General features: G+C 40.9%; 2 protein-coding genes across 3 annotated transcripts in view; both read left to right on the top strand.

Moving 5' to 3' along the window:
• Nucleotides 1-2,855: 2,855 nt before the first annotated feature.
• On the top strand, nucleotides 2,856-9,908 carry LOC121299201 (cytochrome P450 1A1-like). Its single transcript, XM_041226832.1, has 7 exons — nucleotides 2,856-2,992; nucleotides 4,913-5,810; nucleotides 6,129-6,255; nucleotides 6,743-6,832; nucleotides 7,258-7,381; nucleotides 7,492-7,578; nucleotides 8,007-9,908. Exons 2-7 carry the CDS (start codon nucleotides 4,971-4,973, stop codon nucleotides 8,314-8,316), a joined length of 1,578 nt encoding a protein of 525 aa, XP_041082766.1. The 5' UTR covers nucleotides 2,856-2,992; nucleotides 4,913-4,970; the 3' UTR covers nucleotides 8,317-9,908.
• A 9,529-nt stretch (nucleotides 9,909-19,437) lies between these two features.
• The window catches only part of LOC121298970 (enhancer of mRNA-decapping protein 3-like), an 87,686-nt gene continuing 86,515 nt past the window's right edge, over nucleotides 19,438-20,608 (top strand). For both annotated transcript variants that reach the window (XM_041226376.1, XM_041226375.1), the window contains exon 1: nucleotides 19,438-19,564. The gene's annotated coding sequence lies outside the window, so the exon portion shown is untranslated. The remainder of the gene's footprint in view (nucleotides 19,565-20,608) is intronic.

Below are 20,608 nucleotides of genomic sequence, written 5' to 3'. Positions count from 1 at the left end.
AGAATGGGTTACTAAAAGTATTTTTTCAAGCTATAAGACAAGTCCATTAAAAGTGTCTAAGAATGCAGACTGTCGATTTGTCCATTATTGCCCCATCCCTCCCGTTTAAGGTTAAAGGTTAACCAGTGTACCTGCGTTTGCCCAATTTGCCCCCCTTTGCAGTCTGTCTGCCTTGTTCCATTCTCACGCAATCCATGTTCTCACGACAGGGAAACAAACGTGGCCCCGTGACCTCGGTTCTCTTTCACCTATCAAACATATATTGTCTCATAGCCCCAGCATCTGCAACTCGGTCCACAGCCTCTCACGCAACTCCGACAATATTTAACCGAGGTAACGGGTGCACACACAGGGGCGTCGGCTTGATCAAATTCCATTAAAACTAGGAAAAGATAACATTCAGTGAACTAAAGGCCAGTACTTCACTGTAACAATGAGCATACGCTTTTCTTCAACATTTCACTATTTTACTCGAGAAGTGAATTCATACGTACAGGTTTTTGTCTATTGATCAAAAAGAAAAAAAAAACGAATCCATAAATAAAGAAGCTGTAGTTATTGTACGGACATTTCAAATGGTAAAGGACTGACTTTTACAATCAAATAAAAAAAAAAGTATTGAATAGCCTACTCTTGGAAACAATCATTTAAAAGAAATATCCAAACTTGATAATATCAATGATTTGTGGGGTAAAAAATTCTTCTTGATTAAAAACACATTCAAAACAAACAGTGTGGTTCCTTATCAACATCTTGTGTTAATTTAATGCATATTTTGTACTGTATGTTTTCCCATACCGATGAATTTAATTTGGATATATATATATATATATATATATTAGATGAATATAATATATATATATATATATATATATTATATATATATATATAGTTATTACTTTTTAAAAATATAAATAATCAAAAATTTTTAGATTTATAGTGTGTAAGAAACCTATAATAACAATAGGATTTTTTATCAAGATTTAATTCCTACGAAATTGTTGTATTCCACAACGAAACGAAAGAAGTTTGAACATCGCCTCAATCAGAACAATACCTGTATTTACATTTTTATGTATACATTTTTCAAATGTAATAATGTCATTTCATTTTAGTTTCGCTATTGGTCTTTTTTATTTTTTTTATTATTATTATTATTATTATTATTATTATTATTATTATTATTATATTATTATTATTATTATATTTTTATTTTTTTAACACAGGAAATATAACGTTTTTATTATGTGTGCTGAATGTACTCCTCGAATTTATCAACCTGTCAAAGCGCCCTGATTAAAATACCCGGAGGCTGAATTCTCTTCCTCGAAACATTACCTTTGCACGCTATCCTTCAAAAGACAGGGTTGAAGTTTAAATGACCCTCCACACAAAGAAATGCTAATGGCCTACGACTCTTCAATTCCACTTTATACTGAAGAGCAATGTACAATACGGGCTCACAATTCAAATGCATCAGGTAAACACTGTCTGGAGAGAAACTGGATTAAGTTAAACATTTTTGTATTATTATTATTTTTAATTTAGCCTTTAAAAGTTACTTTGGTAAAAAAAAAAAAAAAAAAAAAAAAAAAAAAAAAAAAAAAATCACAAATGAATGTTTTCATTAATTCATTTGGTCCAGATTTTAAGTTATAACGTCTATCTTAATAATTTGAAAGGGAAAATACCAGTTTGTAAAATCAAATTATTTTATTTTATGAAAAAGATTACTTGGTTTTTTAACTGTGTTATAGTTATACAATAAGTATTAGTCTCAGTATACATGTTTTTTTATAATCTGTTGTAGGAAATGTAATTCTTAATTTTAACATTAAATTTACAGAACATGAAAACACCGACGCAAAATGAGTATAGTATGTTTATATAGTTTCAATGTATTTCGAAAATGAAGTTTGTTACACTTTGTGTTTGTTTTATTACTAAAAATAATAAATAATAACTCTGTATTTCACATTTGAGTATTTTCTAGGCGATGGTTTGAAAGCACTCAAAGACGATATTTAGATTGGCTCATGAACATCATAACCCAATATAACCCAGTACACTTTACACTGGACCAATGAAATTAAGCCCCGCGGTTGAAGTTTCGCACCAGCACTCTGGAGAGCTCGAGTTTAGATTCCCGAGTATAGTTACCCGTAGATTCCCACAGGAACAGTGAACAATTAAGCAGATGAGTGATACAGAGGCCAAGTGTCTGGGTGAAAAAGATTGCTGTAGCTGGAAGAACAGTACATCGTGAATCTTACACTGCTGATAACAAAAAAAAAAAAAAAAGGATTCCTTGTCACGCTCTTCTGCAGGCACGCATCCCCGCTGGCTTCAATCAGAGGCGTTCTTCTCATGTGATCTACACCTTGCTGTAGAAGACAGCTTACTTGCACGCAGACTCAATAGCTGTGCTTTATCTACCTGTTATTGAAATGTACTTAATGGCGCTAATCATGCAGATACTCATCTGTCTCAATCGTGACTAACGTAGCTAAACACTTGCTTATTTGTGTACTCTTTTGTTTGTTTATTTAATATTATTTCTATCTTATCTTTCCATCCTTTGACATTCTTTGCAGTTTTCTTCCTCTACTTCTTCTGTTCTCTTTTGTTTTGTGTTGAAATAGTTGGAATATTTTCAATTTACCGTCTCTTCGCTGCTCCCTTTTATTGTGTTTAATTAGCCTTCCTAATGTTAAAATCGCACCGCAGGGTGTGTGCGCAGTGGAAGGTGCTGTATACTGATAGCAGCCACGTGACAGAGAGGACTGACCAATCCGGGAGCTCAGAGCTCTATAAAAGAAACGGTCTTCTCCTCATCTTCATAGTCTGATGTTGTTGGAAGCTTAAATCTAACCTCAGACTGCTGAAGATAGGCTTGCCTAGTCACCGATTACAGTAGCCTATACATTGTGTGACACGACTGATCACACTGCCAAGGGTGGGATCAAACCCAACGGCTTAGCAAATTGACAAGGTAATTAAGCTTTTTGCTTGTATTTTAATCAATATATTTTATGTTGTTGTTTTCGCATTTATAAAAAGTGGACTACAGCAGATTTTAAGGAAGAAATACAACTACCTACATTGCAGTCGTTTGTACTGAAGATATGCAATTATGCTTATAAACGCCTACAAAAACACTGTAAAATTATATATTATGGATGACCAGATGCATTACACAATATGCATGATACCATAAAGTAGGGCATTTTACAAAATAGATTACAATACTATTAATGAAATCAATATACATTCTAATGTATTAACTGGCATGTGCCTTTTTACAATAGTGCGCCATCAGAAGCAGTGTAGTCGGTCATACCTACAGTATGACTTTTTGATAGTGATAAGTATCGGTAAAACTATGAAAATGCATTTTTATACAACTTAAAAACAAACTTAAAATAGATACATTGCAAATATGTTTGCCAACTAGGTTCGGTGTATGAGAAAATACAGCTTTTGCAATTTTAGATGAAGTCTTGACTTCTAATCTATGATTGAGCGTTATGGTGAATCGTTTGTAATTTACTGTTCAATCTGCAACATTATCAAATGCTACAGCCGATTCGGCGCTTTCTTCGTGTCGGGCGCAGGTGGTTGTAATTTGTAACTCGGTACCTGCTGAGATCCAAGTGGTTTGTACAGTTTTTTATACGCACTGTTAATCTGCCAGTGTTGCAGATTGAGATCCGGAATCGCTCTGATTGTGGTGCAACATTCTTGTTCATTGTCAGCTATATTCCTCGATACCGCAAGCTTTTATTACAGCTAGGTGTTTGAAAGCTGCATTGTTTCCAATGCATTAGATAGCACTTACAGGTTGCTTCCGAGACTCCAGGTGCCTATATGCACGATATGTGCAACAGGCTACAAAAGTACAATACAAAAAAAAAAAAAAACTTGCTTGAGGACTAGGGTGGCATATTCTGTGCTTTCTGAATGACACCTGACCATGGTTAATTGTTGTGCAGTGTTGCGCTGTAGCAAAGTTAGGGGTCGAATATAAACTGTGGCACAATGCGCGGTTAGAAGGTCACAGGGTTAGAGAGCGCAGGTCATTTACAAATATGAAATCAGAAAACTTAATGTTTCTTATGTGGTTTAACGTAATTCAGTATACTGCTACCCAAAACTCTATCCAAACACAGACATGCGCTCCAGTGCGTTGCGCGTTGGTGAGCGGGTTGTTCCTATAGTGCGAGGTGTAGCTGGGTCTGCAGAATGTTCGTTTCCAGACCTCTGCATACTTAACGCACTAAAGCAAGAACAGGATTGCAGCATTGCGTGTGGAAGGGGTTAAGATTCCTGGTTCGTGTTCCACGGCAGTCTCATATTATACATTCAAGAGGTAAGGCTGTAGGCTGCCTACAGGAGTGACGACTAGGCATGATAATTAAACAGGGGGGCAACAGGGGGAGTGTTGTGCATCAGTAACGATAGCTTGTTAATAATATATGATATAAATGTATAAATGATAAATTAATATATGTGTCTATAAATTAATATATATGCAAATTACACGGTAAGTCAGTGTGAATGGGGGAGTGTATAATGAAGTCATCTGCTTGTGCGTACAGTGCGTAACGCAAATTGGGGGGTCTTCGAAGAATCAAAGGCTGTTTTAAACTGGCAGTTGTGTGCCAGTCTTGTACACCTCTGCAAATGAGTACGCAATATACAGCCAACTTCCTGAAATGTAAATATTATTGTTTAAATACTTTTTTTCTTTGATGAAATGTGTGTGTATAGTGCTATGGCCAGTTGTTACAGTTGCTGTCTCTTTAACTAGAGTTTTTATCAGTGCACACAAACTGTTTCTTTGTTGCAAGGAAAAGTTTCTCGTGTCTGCACCTTGCTAATAAATGCTGTATTTTTGTGTTTGTTTAAACAGATATCTGAGCTCTGAGACCTGTGTGCTGCATTTAAAAAACTTTGAAAAAGGAAAAACAATGGCGCTCATATCTTTACCCATCCTTGGGCCCATCTTGGTGTCCGAGAGTCTGGTCGCCGTGGCAACATTGTGCACAGTCTACCTGCTGCTGCGACTCCTGCGCACAGAGATACCAGCGGGTCTGCGCAGACCCCCCGGGCCCACACCCCTACCCCTGATTGGAAACTTGCTGGAGCTGGGAGGCAACCCCCACCTCAGCCTGACAAAGATGAGCCAGCACTACGGAGATATCATGCAGATCCAGATTGGCACCCGGCCCGTGTTGGTGTTGAGTGGGAACGAGACGGTGCGCCAAGCTCTCATCAAGCAAGGGGACGACTTTGCTGGACGGCCCAACCTCTACAGTTTCCAGTTCATCTCTAATGGCAAGAGCTTGACTTTCAGTAGCGACCATGCCGGAGTGTGGCGAGCCCGGCGCAAGCTGGCACAGAATGCCCTTCGCTCTTTCTCCACTGTTGAAAGCCTGACCAGCAGCTACTCCTCAATGCTTGAGGAGCACATCTCCCTGGAGGCGGAAAACTTAGTGAAGCAGCTCTCTGGGGTCATGGAAGCTGATGGGAGTTTTGACCCTTTCCGCCATATTGTAGTCTCGGTGGCCAACGTCATCTGTGCCATGTGTTTTGGCCGGCGCTACAGCCATGATGACCAGGAGCTGGTAAATCTGGTCAACCTGAGTGATGAGTTTGGGCGTGTGACTGCCAGCGGCAATCCTGCCGACTTCATCCCTGCTCTTCGCATCCTGCCCAACCGCAACATGCGCTCCTTCCTCACCATTAACAACAGATTCAACACCTTCATCCAGAAAATTGTGACCGATCACTACCGCTCCTTCGACAAGGTAAGGGCTGTGCATATGAGTGGTTGTGCTGCCGGTGAAATCCGCTGGTTATGCTATACTGTAAAATACTGTAGTGTTTTGAGCATGTTAGTTTCAGACAGAACATTACCATAGTGTTGTGAGCATACCCTACTGAGAACTATTAGTAGGATCCAGTTAAGATTTCTTTCTACTAAAGAGTAATGTTAAGTCACAGGTGCCAAACCAGAATTCCATAATCACACTCAGATCTCAGTCATTTGAAATTAACCAAGCCCTGATGCTTCAAGGGCCAACTAGCCATGATGTTCATCACTGTTCTGTTTCTATCACCTGCAGAGCAACATTCGTGATATCACTGACTCACTGATTGAGCATTGCCAAGACAAGAAGGTGGATGAGAACGCCAACATTCAGATCTCTGATGAGAAAATTGTGTCCATTGTTAATGACCTTTTTGGAGCTGGTGAGTTTTTTCCTCAATTTGAATTATAATATTATACAGCTGCTGCTTCTTCTTCATCTTCTTGGCAGATGCCTTTATCCACAGTGACTTACAGGTGTTACAGGGCCGTACAGGTATACAATGCAAGATTAATATTTAAATACATTATAGTTTACAGTAAGTGCAAATAATAATACTAATATACAATATGAAATAAGATGCAACAAGTTAGGATTACAACAGGCTATATCTACAGTAACATATTAGTAGTGCAAGGTTAGTGCATCAGCTGAGGTCACAGTAACGTGTTGCCTAGGCAAGTCCAGTGCATAGCAGAAGTGGTATATCAAGAGAATTGAACCTTTTGTTCAAACATGGTATCGTAAAAAATCCTTAGTAATGTCCTGCTTCGGTGTTCAGTTCCCTGTGTTTTAGTGCATCTCAGCACATACCAGGTTGTTGTGTATTCCATGAGCTGACCTGGTACCCCTTGTCACTTCATTTCCAGGCTTTGATACAATCAGCACTGCTCTCTCCTGGTGCTTAATGTACTTGGTGTCCCATCCTGATATCCAGAAGCAGATCCACCAGGAATTAGGTAAGTCTATCTAGCACTGCATTTTTTCCTGTACTTAACAAAACAGCAACACATTAAGGCCGCAAAGCAACCTCTCAGTCCCTCATCTTTAACGAGTAGGCCACAAGGCACCCTTCTCAATCATTTCGCTCTAAACAATAGACCACACTGCTTCCCTCCCAGTCACTCGGTATTAACAGATAGACCACACCGCTTCCCTCCCAGTCACTCGGCATTAACAGATAGGCCACTCTGCCTCCATCCTAGTCCCTCCGCTTTAAACACTAGACCACACTGCCTCCCAGTCGCTCAGCTATAACCACTAGACCACACTGCCTCCCAGTCCCTCACCTCTAGCCACTAGACCACACTGCCTCCCAGTCCCTCACCTCTAACCACTAGGCCACACTTCATTTGCTGACCTCTTTCTTTCTCTTCCTCTGCAGATGAGCATGTGGGCAGGGAGCGCAGCCCCAGGCTCTCTGATAAACCCAGCCTGCCATATGCAGAGGCCTTCATCCTGGAGACCTTCCGCCACTCCTCCTTCGTCCCCTTCACCATCCCTCACTGGTAAGTCCCATTCTGCTAACTCTTTCAGTTCATCCCATTTCCCCCCTGGCAGACAGGGTTGTGTGCTGTAAACACATGTTATAAATGTGCTGTTTCTTTCCTCATTTCAGTACAACGAAGGACACGGCTCTCAATGGCTTTTACATTCCCAAGGACACATGTGTCTTCGTGAACCAGTGGCAGGTCAATCACGACCCGTAAGTTGCCTTAATAAAATATTCCATGCTTTCTTCAATCTTCTTGCAGCAAGTATATTTCTACAGTGAAATGTATTGTAACTAATTATATGAACATCACATCACCCAAGATCATCAAATCTGCAGTTATGGTCAAAGTTTTGCATCACCCTACATGTCAAAATCTAACATGAAATACTGTATTATGGTTTCTGCTAGATTTTTGTGAGATCATTTAGCCGTTTGATTGCATTATGTTAAATAAAATATCTAAATTATGTTAATGTAGTTTGTTATAGCGTGTCAATCCTAAAATTCTAGATGATGAAAAACCTTTGCCCATTAACTGTGGACCCATACAGTGCAACAATACTCATTTAGCTGCTGTGCCAAGGTAAGATAGAGATTCTTTGGACGTGGTGCTAACCTGCGTTTGCATATTTCCTCAGGAGTCTGTGGAAGGATCCCTCCACCTTCTCTCCAGAGCGCTTCTTGAATGCAGAGGGCACTGCTATCAGCAAGGCTGAGTCGGAGAAGGTCATGCTGTTCGGGTTGGGGAAGCGGCGCTGCATTGGCGAGTCTATTGGTCGCAGTGAAGTCTTTCTCTTCCTGGCTGTGCTCCTGCAGCGGCTGGAGTTTCACAGTCTGCCTGGCCAGAAACTGGACCTCACCCCTGAGTACGGCCTCACAATGAAGCACAAGCGATGCCAACTCGGCGCCTCTCTGCGCTACCGCCACGGAGCCGACTCTGAGGAGTGAGACTCTGCCCTCAAGGAAACACAGCACAATCAGTGCCAGGGACATTGAGCCGCTGCTCAACTCCCCTCAGGACTTCAGCTAGCTACTCTGTTAAGTTTTCTGTACCGAGGTGCCCATGCAATTGTTTGTCACCCCCTTTTGAATGTTACCACACAAGGATGGTTTTACAATTAACTTTTGAACTAATGATCAATGTTTTTTAGCTGTTTAAGCATCTTTCTGAAGGTGGGGAATGGGAGGAACACAACAGACAGATAATGTTTTTAAAAACAGTTAGTCTTCTTTAACAGAGTTACGTGGCTAACCACTGGAAAGCTAAAACTCCAAGTACAAACATTGGTAACTGGTCTAAATGGCCATGAATTTAATATTTGGTTGAAAAGTCCTGTTAAAATGTATCAGGCAATGTTACACGTTTGTTGATAGGAGATTCTTATCAGTTGGGATATATGTAGTAATGTTTATCATCTAGGCAGTTTTTCTATTGCGCAATGCACAGCTGTTATTTCTACCTGCTGCTTGAGTTTTAAAGGAGGAAAGGAGTCCAAGGAAAGCAAGATCAATCTGATCCATGGAGTTATCAACTCTCAAACATGTAAAAGCTATTTTACCTGGCTTTAACTTACTTACCTTTACCCTTTTGAACTCAGCTGGCTTGATAACCAGTATCCAACTCCAGTAGTTCACTTAGAACCAATGTTTTTTGTATACTTCTCTGCTTCCCAGACATTGCTTCCTGTACAGTAGCCAAGTTGTTTGATCCATTATGGAAAACAACGATCCAGTTGGTTGCCAAGTAGATGAAACAACCCTGGTAAACAGCAGTATATTATATACCTAATGTGCTTACTGTTTGAATAGGACGTGCCTTTGGTTTGGGTCAGATGTGTAGGAGAGCTCATACCCAGTTGGCACATAACCCTACAGGATCCTGTATACTGAGCGATTTCTTAGGGGTGGCTTTAATAAAAAAAAACAGAATCACTTCCCGACCTGTGATTATTCTCAGTGGTGCGGCGATGCTCAATCAAACTCATCATTCTACTTAATAAGCTAGGCACTACAAAGTCATGGACTGGGATTGGCTGCTTTAGTTGTATTTCTACAGTAAATATGCTCCAATAAGTGTATATTAAGATTGCCTGTGTCTAATAAGATTGATGATAAAACTGCAAACCTCCATTTTTAAAAACAAACTCTAACACCATTACATTAACACAACATAACACTGTCAATACCAAAACAAACAACAATGGCCTGCAGATTGAACGCTGTACCTGCAGACTTACGTCACCAGAAACCCTCAATAGAATTACAGCCTTATTCTGTACAGTTGGGGTACACTATTTCTTATAATTCTCAGAAAGAAATATATTATTTTGTAATTTAAACATACACATGAAGAATTTTGTTGAACTGATCATGATTTCTGCTTTTATTTTGTAACTGCACAAGCATGTATCTGTATGTAACAAGCTATTTTCACATTGTTGGTATTTTTAACAAAATCCAAAAGTATCCCAAGAGAGCACTTGTTTAATTGTGTACACATTTAATCTCTGTGAGATAATATAAAGCTATTGGATGTTTAACTCATTGTCTCCTTTTTGTTTTATTAATGCAAGTCAGTTAGTATGTAGAAACTGAATCTACCTTTCCCATTACTCCCACCTCCCGGCAAAAATAATCCGCATTTTGATGGTCCTTTCCCGCACGGTGTACCATATGATACATGAAGGGCTGCAATGCCAGATACCATCGAGTTATCCGGGCATTGTTGTCCTTCATCGTGCTTAACCATTTGAGTGGGGCGTGGTCTGTGACAAGATCAAAAGAGTGCACCAGCAGGTAGTATCGTAAAGAGTGAGTAGCCCATTTAATAGCCAAACACTCCTTTTCGACTACGGAGTAGTTCCATTCCTGATGTACAGTATCGGGTGTTCTACGCCAGCTACCTTTTGGGACAAGACAGCACCCAAACCTACATCCAATGCGTCGGTGTGGAGGATGAATCTCTTGGTGAAATCTGGTGTGATAAGAGTGGGAGCCTGGCAAAGTCTATGCTTAATCATATGAAATGCCCCCTGACACTCAGCTGACCACTTAATTAAATTTGGAGCACTCTTTTTGGTGAGGTCAACTAACTGGTTAACCACTGTGGCATACTCGGGGATAAAGCGGCGATAATAATCGGCTAATCCCAGTAGTGACCTCACCTGAGTCTTGGTTTTGGGGATCGCTGCATCAACCAAAGCCTGGATTTTGGTGACTATGGGTATCACCCTTCTATTCCACATTAGAAATCCCAAGTATTGAGTTTCTTTTTTGGCAAACACACATTTCCTCAAGTTAGCTGTCAGCCGGGCTGCCCTTAGAAACTAAAGGACGGCTGCAATCCTAGCCAAATGCTCTCGCCAGATGGAGCTGTAAATAACCACGTCATCAATATACGCTGCTGCACATTCATGATGTGGGCATAAAATCTGGTCCATCAGTCTCTGAGAGGCAGCGGGCACAACATGTAGCCAAAACGGCATGATTTTAAAGTGAAACAGCCCTTCTGGTGTTGAAAATGCGGTTTTCTCTGCAGAGCTGCAGGTTAAGGGAATCTGCCAGTATCCCTTTGTCAGGTCCAGAGTGGAGATAAACCTCGCTTTTCCCAGTCCATCTAGAAGTTCGTCGACCTGAGGCATGGGGTACGCATCGAACTTGGCAATAGCGTTTACCTTTCTGAAATCTACGCAGAAGCAGTGGGTGCCATCCTTCTTGGCCACTATGACAATAGGACTGCACCACTCTCTCCTGGAAGGCTCAATCACCCCAAGCTCGAGCATGTCCCATACCTCTTTGTGAACGCCACTTGGTCAACTTTCTGGGATCCGGTATGGTCTTGCTCGCACGATAACACCTGGTGGAGAGATAATGTCATATTCAACAAAATTAGTTCTGCCGGGCAAGTCAGAAAAAACATAGCTGAACTCTTCAATATGCTTACGCAGCTCCCGTTGCTTATCTGGAACCAATTGTTCCCCCATCGCATTCATTTTTGTGGAAGGAGTCTTTGGACAGTCTTTGGACAAATCATCCTCTATATTGCCTGGGGCCATGAACAAGACCTCCCTTGCCTGCCAGGGCTTTAATAAATGTACATGATAAATTTCACGTTCATTACGGTGATTGGGCTGTCTAATTTCATAATTCACTTTACCTATAGCCTGAATCACCTCATATGCCCCCTGCCATAAAGCACACAATTTCAATTCTGATGAGGGAAGTAGCAGCATTACTTTGTCTTCTGGTCGAAAGGTTCGCATTAGTGCACTTTTGTTGTAATGCTGTGTCGGTGCTGAGCCGATCTGAGGTTGTCCTGGGCCAAACGACCAACCAAATCTAGGTGATCTCTTAGTAGGAGCACCTGCTTCACTACATTTTTGGAAGACCTAACCAATAGAATCAGGCCAATATCCGCTCCCTCGTCTTCTCAGCTCCAAGGTGCCCTGCAAATGGGATATCATGCGCCAGCCTCATGACCTCGGTCCGACAAGACGGGAAAACCAATAATTGTGTTACAGGCTGTCCTGTGCATGCGGCTAGATTTACTCTATACACTAATCACCCCTTGATACTGAAATGTGGATATACTAGCGCCACAGCGCCGTCAACATCCTTACCTTCAATAGACCGGACCTGCCACTAAGTGTGCACTAGTGACGGGTCATTGTGTTGGCCCCACACTATGTCCGCGCTTGAGTACCACATGTCCGGTACATTGAGAGAGGCCAGAGTAGCATCTGCCCTGGTTGCCCCAGTAACCTCGCCCTCTCGGTCACACTGCGCTCCGACTCACTTTGACTGGCGTTTGTTACCATTCAAGCACTTTCCCACCAGACCCCAGCCTTGTCTCAAAGATGCTCCCTCCCATTTTGCGGTCCATCTCTCCTTGTTCATTTTTCTAGGATGGAAAATAGGGGAAAACATTTCAGGGTGAAAAGGAAACACATCACCGACTCGTTCCCTTTTCTTTTTTCTTTACCATGTTTTGTGCGGCTGAGAATGCCATTATTTGCATCAATTCTTTGAATTTTGGCCAGTCTCGGCCTAGAATAACTGGGTGTGGCAACCTTTCCGTCACCCCTACTATGAAGTGACATTTTATCGGTCCCACCGATAAGTATACTTTTAGGGTGGGGTATGCTGCCGTGTCTCCATGGATACAGGAGATGGCGACCTGACCTTGTGTCCAAATTAAGGTTTGCTCACAACCCGTGTCTACTAATGCACAGGTTTTCACATTACCTAAAACCACATCGATCATACAAGGCCCCTCCCGACCATTTTCTGCACTTACCTATTTCAGTTGCCCAATTACAAGCGGCCATGTCACACTCCATGGCAGCGGGGCATGACCTGGCCATATGTCCTGGTTGGTGGCACCTAAAACAAATTGGGGGGACAGAGGGAACAGGGGTTAAGAATCTGTCCCTCTTCTGGTATGGCAACAGGGCAGGGGCAGCACCTCTACCCCAGCTGGGGGCCAACCTTGGTCTCCATGGGGGGCAGGAAAAGGGGCCCATTGGGGTCGATGGTCTCGGAGGTGTGGGTCCCAGGACGGATGGTGGGGGTGGTGTTGGAGGAGAGATGTGTAGGGGTCGGCTGCTCCAAAGGGCAGGGGCCGACAGTATCTCAACCTGGGCAGAAGCTAGGGAGTCCTCAAAGTTTTCCGCCAGCTGCACAGCCTCCTCCAGGGTGTCGGGGTTGTGGCGCCGTATCCACGCCTGGGTATCGGCACCGACCACATGGCAGAACTGCTCCACCACTATTGCCTCCCCCATGTGTGCCACGTTCTTATTTTCTGGGGTCAGCCAGTGCATCATGTGGTCATACAACCTCTCTGCGACCATTCTGGGGTGTGTTTCTCCGAGGATCTTTGGTACTCCCTAAAGCGTGCCGATGGATTTCGGCCGTTATGTTGAGGCGGCGAAGGATGGCCTGTTTAACCAGGTCGTAGTTGGCGGCATTGAGGTCACTCATAGCCTGGTAGGCTGCCTGAGCTTCCCTAATCAGGCAGGGTCCCAGCTGGCTCGTCCAGAACTCCCTTGGCCAAGCTGCAGTGGTGTTCAGACATTCAAATGCCACCAAGTGCGCCTCTGGGTCATCCTCCCCCGACATCTTCATCGCCCGTGCCTCTGGTGCCGACTTAATGGGTGTTGCAGTAGGAGCTGGCGCTGTGGACATTGCCAGCCCTACCTGCTCAATGAGTGCAGTATAGTGCTCCTCCTTCCCTCTCTCCTCTATGTCCCGTCTGTGTTCCAGAGCCTCCAGCAGCTCCGCCAATGCGTTGCGATCCATCCTGTGTTCTGACACCACGTGTGGCAATTTGACCGGTTATTGTGAACAGGTGTAGAGGTGATGCGGTGCAAAAGGAATCGCAAACAATTGTAATCCAGTAGGAAAGTGGTATTAATTTTAATCCAGGTCTGGTGACCAACAAAAGAAAAACGCTCCGGCAATACACAACAATGTGTAATGCGAGGAGCCAAACAAACCGGTTTACAGTCCCAAACAATAAACGTTATCCACCCCACAATACTAAAACACGGTCACCAGTCCTGGGTGCATGTAGTAGTGCTTGTGGTGGATGATAAAAAGGTTATTTGGTGATAGTTCGTGCAGTGCAGTTCCTGGTTGTGCTGGCCCAAAAACGACAGCTCCGGAATGTGTTTAGCCAGCTAGTGATACAATAAACAAGATAATTACTAACACTCACAACAAAAAAACACTCACGAATATTCCTCGGCAGTTTCTACTACAGCTCTCAGTCCTTCCAGGTTTAAAGCGCAAACCCCAAGCGAAGGAAATGATTAGCGTTTCTCTGGCCCCTTTTATGCTACACCGCATGATCCCTTGGTAAGCGATTTCAGCTGTGTCTATAGCTTGCAGCTGCTACGTCATTTACCTTCCAGTTCAATACGTTCCTGCAACAGAGTCTTGCCTCCATCCATGCTGACCGACTTCCCAACTGTCAGGCCAGCCCGTCCAGATACTTTTCCTTTCACTATTTAGCACCCTCAAAGGTCGAGAGGGAGATTTATAACCAGAACTCATTCTATTTCTGTCACAAAACTCCATGAGAAAACCAGGTCACACTGTCTACCAGCTCAACAGGGAACAACTTGTGATGTGCAGTGAACAACCTGCCCCAAATATACTGACATCAGCGGCCTTGCTAAAGGTCATCAATGAACTTGGGTTGATAACCAATTCAAACCTACCATTTGTAGCACACATTTTTGTAAAACTGCAAATGGAATGCCCAGCAAGTATTTTGTAATATCAAAGGACCAACGGAATTAATAACCCAGAACTTTATGATATTAAGATATTTCTCCAAGCTGAAGATGGCCAGAACTTAAAAAGTAAGAAGCGGGGTTTCGAAAAATCTAACGTATTACGTCTGTTTAAATAACATACTGTGACAGAAATACAATGAGTTCTGGTTGTAAATCTCCCTCTCGACCTGTGAGGGTGCTAAATAGCGAAAGGAAAAGTATCTGGATGGGATGGCCTGACAGTTCGTTTCCGAGGTCGGGAAGTCGGTCAGCCTGGATGGAAGCGAGACTGTTGCAGGAATGTATTGAACTGTCTAAGAATATTCGTGATTGTTTGTTTTGAGTGTTAGTAATTGTCTTGTTTATTGAATCACCAGACGGCTAAACACGAGCTAAGCACAAGACGGAACTGCACTTCACGAACTGTCACCAAATAGCCTGTTACACCCACCACAAGCACTAATATACATACCATGGACTGGTGACCGTGTTTCAGTATTGTGGGGTGGATAGCGATTATTGTTTGGGACTGTAAACCCATTTGTTTGGCTCCGCTCATTACACATTGTGTATTGCCAGAGCGTTTTTCTTTTGTTGGTCATCAGACCTGGATTATAATTAAAACCCACGTTTCCTACCGGATTACAATTGTTTTGTATTACAATTGTTTTTTTTCTTCTGCACTGCATCTTCTCTACACCTGTTCACAATCACCGGCCAAATTGCCACACATACCTATAATTTTTCTTTTCATATTTAACATTCTGACAACTTTTTACACTTATAACTTTAAAGTCTATTTCAAAGATATTTTCTAAATGGCCGCCTAGTGCACTGGGGTTTGAGATCTGTCCTCTAAATCACTGCAGGAAAAAAAATGTTGACCTTAGCAATAACCAACAGCCCCACATCCTGTGATCTCAGAGTGTGGTTTGGAAGATACAGGGTTAATAAATCCTATAAATAACTATGTGCTAATCCATTCAGGGCCTTGTAAATTAACAGCAAAATCTTAAAATCAGTTCTATACTGCACTGGGAGCCAATGTAAAGAGGCCAAAACAAAGGGGTAATATGTTCACTTTTCCTGATTTTAGTCATAATTCTAGTGGCAGTATTCTGAACAAGCTGCAAACGGGATACCACATGTTTTGGGATACCAGAAGAAAATGCATTACAATAATCAATTTTAGATGAAAGAAATGCATGCATTAGTCTCTGCATCAGCTACAGAAATAATTGGTCTAAGTTTGGTTATATTTTTCAAATGGTAAAAAGATACTTTAGTAACTTTCCTAACATGAGTCTCAAATGATAGATGACCCCCAAACTCATAATTTCTAGTTTAAGTTTTGATGAGAAACTGCAAGGATCGAGCTCATGTTATCCCACATTTCCTTTTACTTGGTTCTGTGATCCCACTAGCATAACCTCTGTTTTATCTGAATTCAACATTATAAAATTATGTGACATCCAATGCTTGATGTTTGTAAAGCAAGTACCTAGTATCACCAAGGCAAAATAAATTTCTGGTTTTAGGGATAAATCTAGCTGGGTATCATCAGCATAGCATCTTCGGATAATGTCACCTAATGGTAACGTATATAATGAAACCAGCAAGGGACCTAGAATGGAGCCCTGTAAAACACCACAGACAACTTCCGATAATGCCAATTTTACCTCCCCAATAGAGACGAACTGAAATTTATCAGAAAGATAAGATTTGAACCAGGATAGGACAAGGCCAGATAGTCCTACCATGCTTTCAAGACAATTCAGTAGTATGAAGTGGTCTACAGTATCAAAGGCACCACTGAGATAAAAAATAATTAATACTGACGGAAAGCCTGAGTCAGAGTTCATCAGCAGATCGTTCACAGCTCTGACAAGGGCTGTCTCAGTGCTATGTGCAGCACAAAAATCAGACTGAAGTTTCTCGAATATACCATTTAGAGTTTGACATTTTTGTAATTGAATTGCAAAAATTCTCTCTCGAACCTTATCTAAGAATGGTTGAAGACTGGTCTATAGTTATTGAGGACTTTATATGTTTAAGCATAAGCTTTACCATAACTACCTTAAGTGCTGAAGGAACTACAGTGCCATGAAAAAGTATTTGCCCCTGTCTGATTTTCTGCATTTTTACATCTTTTTCACATTGAATTTGGTCAGATCTTTTTGCGGGTTGTAGTAGTATATAGAGGGAGACTGAAAGAAAAAAATGACACCAAAGTTTGGCGCTTCTTTCTTTTGTTTGGTGTGCAAGGTAATCAAGCATGCAATCTTCAGGTGTGAAAAAGATATTGTTATTGTATATTTTGGTCTGTATCAATTCTACAGGAGAATGTCAGGCCATCCATCCATGAGCTGTAGCTGAAGCGTAGCTCGATCATGCAGCAAGACAATGATCCGAAACAAACAAGCAAGTCTACATCAGAATGATTGAAGAACAAGAAATTTTAAGTTTTAGAATGGCCTAGTCAAAGTTCAGACCTAAACCCCATTGAGATGTTGTGGCAGGACCTGAAATTAGCAGTTTATGCTCGAAAACCCACAAATGTCATTGAGTTGAAGCAGTTCTGAATGAAGGAGTGTGCCGAAATTCCTCTAGGGCATTGTGAGAGACTGATCAATAACTACAGGAAGCATTTGGTTGCAGATACTGCTGCTAAAGGTGGCATAACCAGTTATTGAGTCTAGGGGGAAATTATTTTTTCACACAGGGACAGTGGTTGTTGCATAACTTTCTTTAACAAATAAATGAAACAAGTATCAACATTTTGTGTTATTTTTCACGGGTCTCTTTTATCTAATATTAGATTTTGGTTGAAGATCTGATAACATTCAATGTCAAAAATATGCAAAAAAGCAGAAAATCAGACAGGGGGTAAATACTTTTTCACGGCACTGTGTACCGGAGGAAAGTAAACCATTTATCATTTTTAAATTGTGGCAATTAATAACACCAATGAAATCTTTTAATTTTTTTTGTAGAATCAAGGGAGCATATGTCGAACTAGCTCTGTCAGTTCCTGTGTGCTCTGTCAGTTCAAAGAAACAGCTCCCATAGAAGCCTTAATAGGTGTAGTTGGTAAAATGTCCTCCTTAATAGAAGGTGTCTGTGGAATCTCATTTCTAATGTCTAGTATTTTATTTTTTTAAAAAATGCAAGAAGTGAGAGGAGCCAATGTCAAGGGTGGGACTATTAGGGGAAGAATTAATTAATTTATCTAGGGTAGCAAAAAAATAAATCTAGGATTATTTTCATTTGTTTCAATTAAATTAGAATAATATGATGATCTAGGCAACTCCAGAGCCTTCCTATATTTAAACAGATGGCCCTTCCTTGCGATGTAATGGGACTTTTTTGACCTGAAAAAAGAAACAAGGACCAGGGGTCACAAATGGATTAGCCTCAAAAATTCCAAGAAGTTAGAATCAGAATCAATGTCAACATGGAGGTTAAAATCACCCAATAAAAGAATCCTATCATATTTGACTGTCAATATAGATAGCAGATCTCCAAATTCAATCAGAAATAGCAGGTTTGACTAAGGTAATTACAATATGAACAGGTAATGGACTGTTTAATGTCAAGGTTAAAACTTCAAAAGATGAATAACCTTCAACAATTTCCTGCTTGATTCCAAGTTCACTGCAGAAAACAGTAGCAAGTCCACTTCCCCGCCCAGCGAGCTTTCTGAATTAATTATTCAGAAAAATAGGCATGTGGGGCTCAAGTTCCACTGCTCTACTCAGGAATTCTTCTTCTCTACTCAGGAGTTCATCTGCTCTACTCAAGAGTTCCATTGCTCTACTGATGAGTTCCACTGCCCTTCTTTTGCACATACAAGACCCAGCCTGGAACCTGCATCCCAGACTCCTCCCAAGATATAGCCCACTTGAGCTAGAATTACCCAATTTTTTTAAAGAAAAACATGCACAAGCAAATCTCACAAATTGTGTCCAAAATATTATGCACAGTATAACGAATTATGCCATATGCTGTGTCTCATTGAAATGGCGGTTAAGGTAATTTTCAAGCACTCATGAGAATGTTATAAGCATTCATAGAATCCTATTAGATTTCAGTTCAGCTGACACTGTTAGTACTATACTATGCTATTACAATGTTACTTGTCAGAATTTAATATCTGCACCAAAAGTACATATTGTATAAATGGAGGAAATCCTGTTTTTAGTTTTAAAAAAAAAAACTGAACAACAGTCTAGGGGCTGAAGGCACTTTAACCTACATATTTTCATGAAATGTCATTAATATTCTCATTCTGTATCCTGCTTTAGATAATCATTTACCTTGCTTACTGAACTATTTCAGCTAAAATGTCATTTTTCAAACTCTTCTAAAAGTTGAATTCCTGGTTAGGTGGTTTTATCACTTGGCTGTGCATTTACTCACAGATGCACACCCCTAGTGGCCATGTATAAAACCACCCCAGAATTTTTGATAGAGCAGTAATTGGTATGTGTTGTATGTATTGTAGCAGGCATGGAAGTAGGGGTCAGGGCTAGTAGATGACACAATCAAATATTTAGACATAAGCCTGACACCAGCTCCTGTAAGAGAGCCCGGCTCTTTTGTTCCGCAGCATTGGTGCTGTACACCAGCTCCTGCAAGGGAGCCCGGCTCTTTTTGTACCCGTGGCAACTCATATTGCGAGGATGGTTGGAAACATTGCAGGGCAGACTACTTGCCTTCATTCCTGGACAGCAGCAAAACGAAACCGAGAAGGCAAGGGAGAGGAAGTGAGGTAAGCAGCCATGAGGCCTTCAGGAAGTAGAAAGCAGAGAGAGAAAGCAGACTTTACGTAAGACCAAGGCTTCAGACATTTAAAAAGACGCTCGAAACGATTAATTCAGTAAAATCCATTTTCATTACGAAAAGTAAACCAGGAGCAGGTAAAACATTTATAATCACGGGTTTCAAACACGGTGTCGGGAAAAGGTGGAAATAAACACTTAAAAGTTTTTTTTTTTGTGGATATTAATATAATGTGATATATATATATATATATATATATATATATATATATATATATATATATATATATATGTGTGTGTGTGTGTGTGTGTGTGTGTGTGTGTGTGTGTGTGTGTATATATAATATATATAATATATATAATATATATAATATATATATAGATAATACTAGCAAAGTCGAATATTATCAAATATGCCCTGAATGAAGAACATTACAAATAGGTTCCTCGGGTTGCATTTATTGCGTTTTTTTATTGTTAATGTGAAATGTGTTTTTGAGAATGTATACAAAACTTAAGGACGGATAGTAATATGTAGGCCTTGCCAGGGGAGTTTTGTTTGTACTAGCTTAACTAGCGAGGTGTCCTTAGCAGTGTTTTTATTGTTTTAACGGTACAACAATAAACACATGATGGTTGTACCGCCGCGAGTTTCTTGTAATGTTGCAGTGGTGCAATGTTTTTATATATGTGATTGTTGGTTTACAAACTAATACGCATTTTAGATTTACCGCGGACGAATTGCTTTCACAGAAGTCTGCATTCTAATTTTTTATTTAACTCTTACTTGCAGCATTTCTGCATTCCTTGAATGTACATGTATATAACAGCAATAGTAACAGGTGGAAATAGGTTTTGATAACACGAAAATATATGCATTTGTTTAACTTTGTCCAAGCTTCATACATTTATTCAGTGTGTGTGCGCTGTACTATGATGGGATATGTTTGCCAGAGATAGCGGTAACCGCTTAGCCCTGTTTCTGTGGAAAATTTAACAAACATACTGTACATCTAAAAACATACAGAAAGCAGTCAAATGTTGGGCTATACTGTATTACACTGGAGTTTATGAATTATTACTTTCTACCCTGCAGATAGGGAGTGGAGGGTTAAAGGTTAGCCAAATGCTAAACCTTAACGTTTAACTCTTGTCTGAAATATTAAAACCAAATATAGATGT

This window comes from Polyodon spathula, chromosome 24, assembly GCF_017654505.1.
Source record: "Polyodon spathula isolate WHYD16114869_AA chromosome 24, ASM1765450v1, whole genome shotgun sequence".
NCBI classification, from domain to species: Eukaryota; Metazoa; Chordata; class Actinopteri; order Acipenseriformes; family Polyodontidae; genus Polyodon; species Polyodon spathula.
This window is presented reverse-complemented; position numbering and strand designations above follow the sequence as displayed.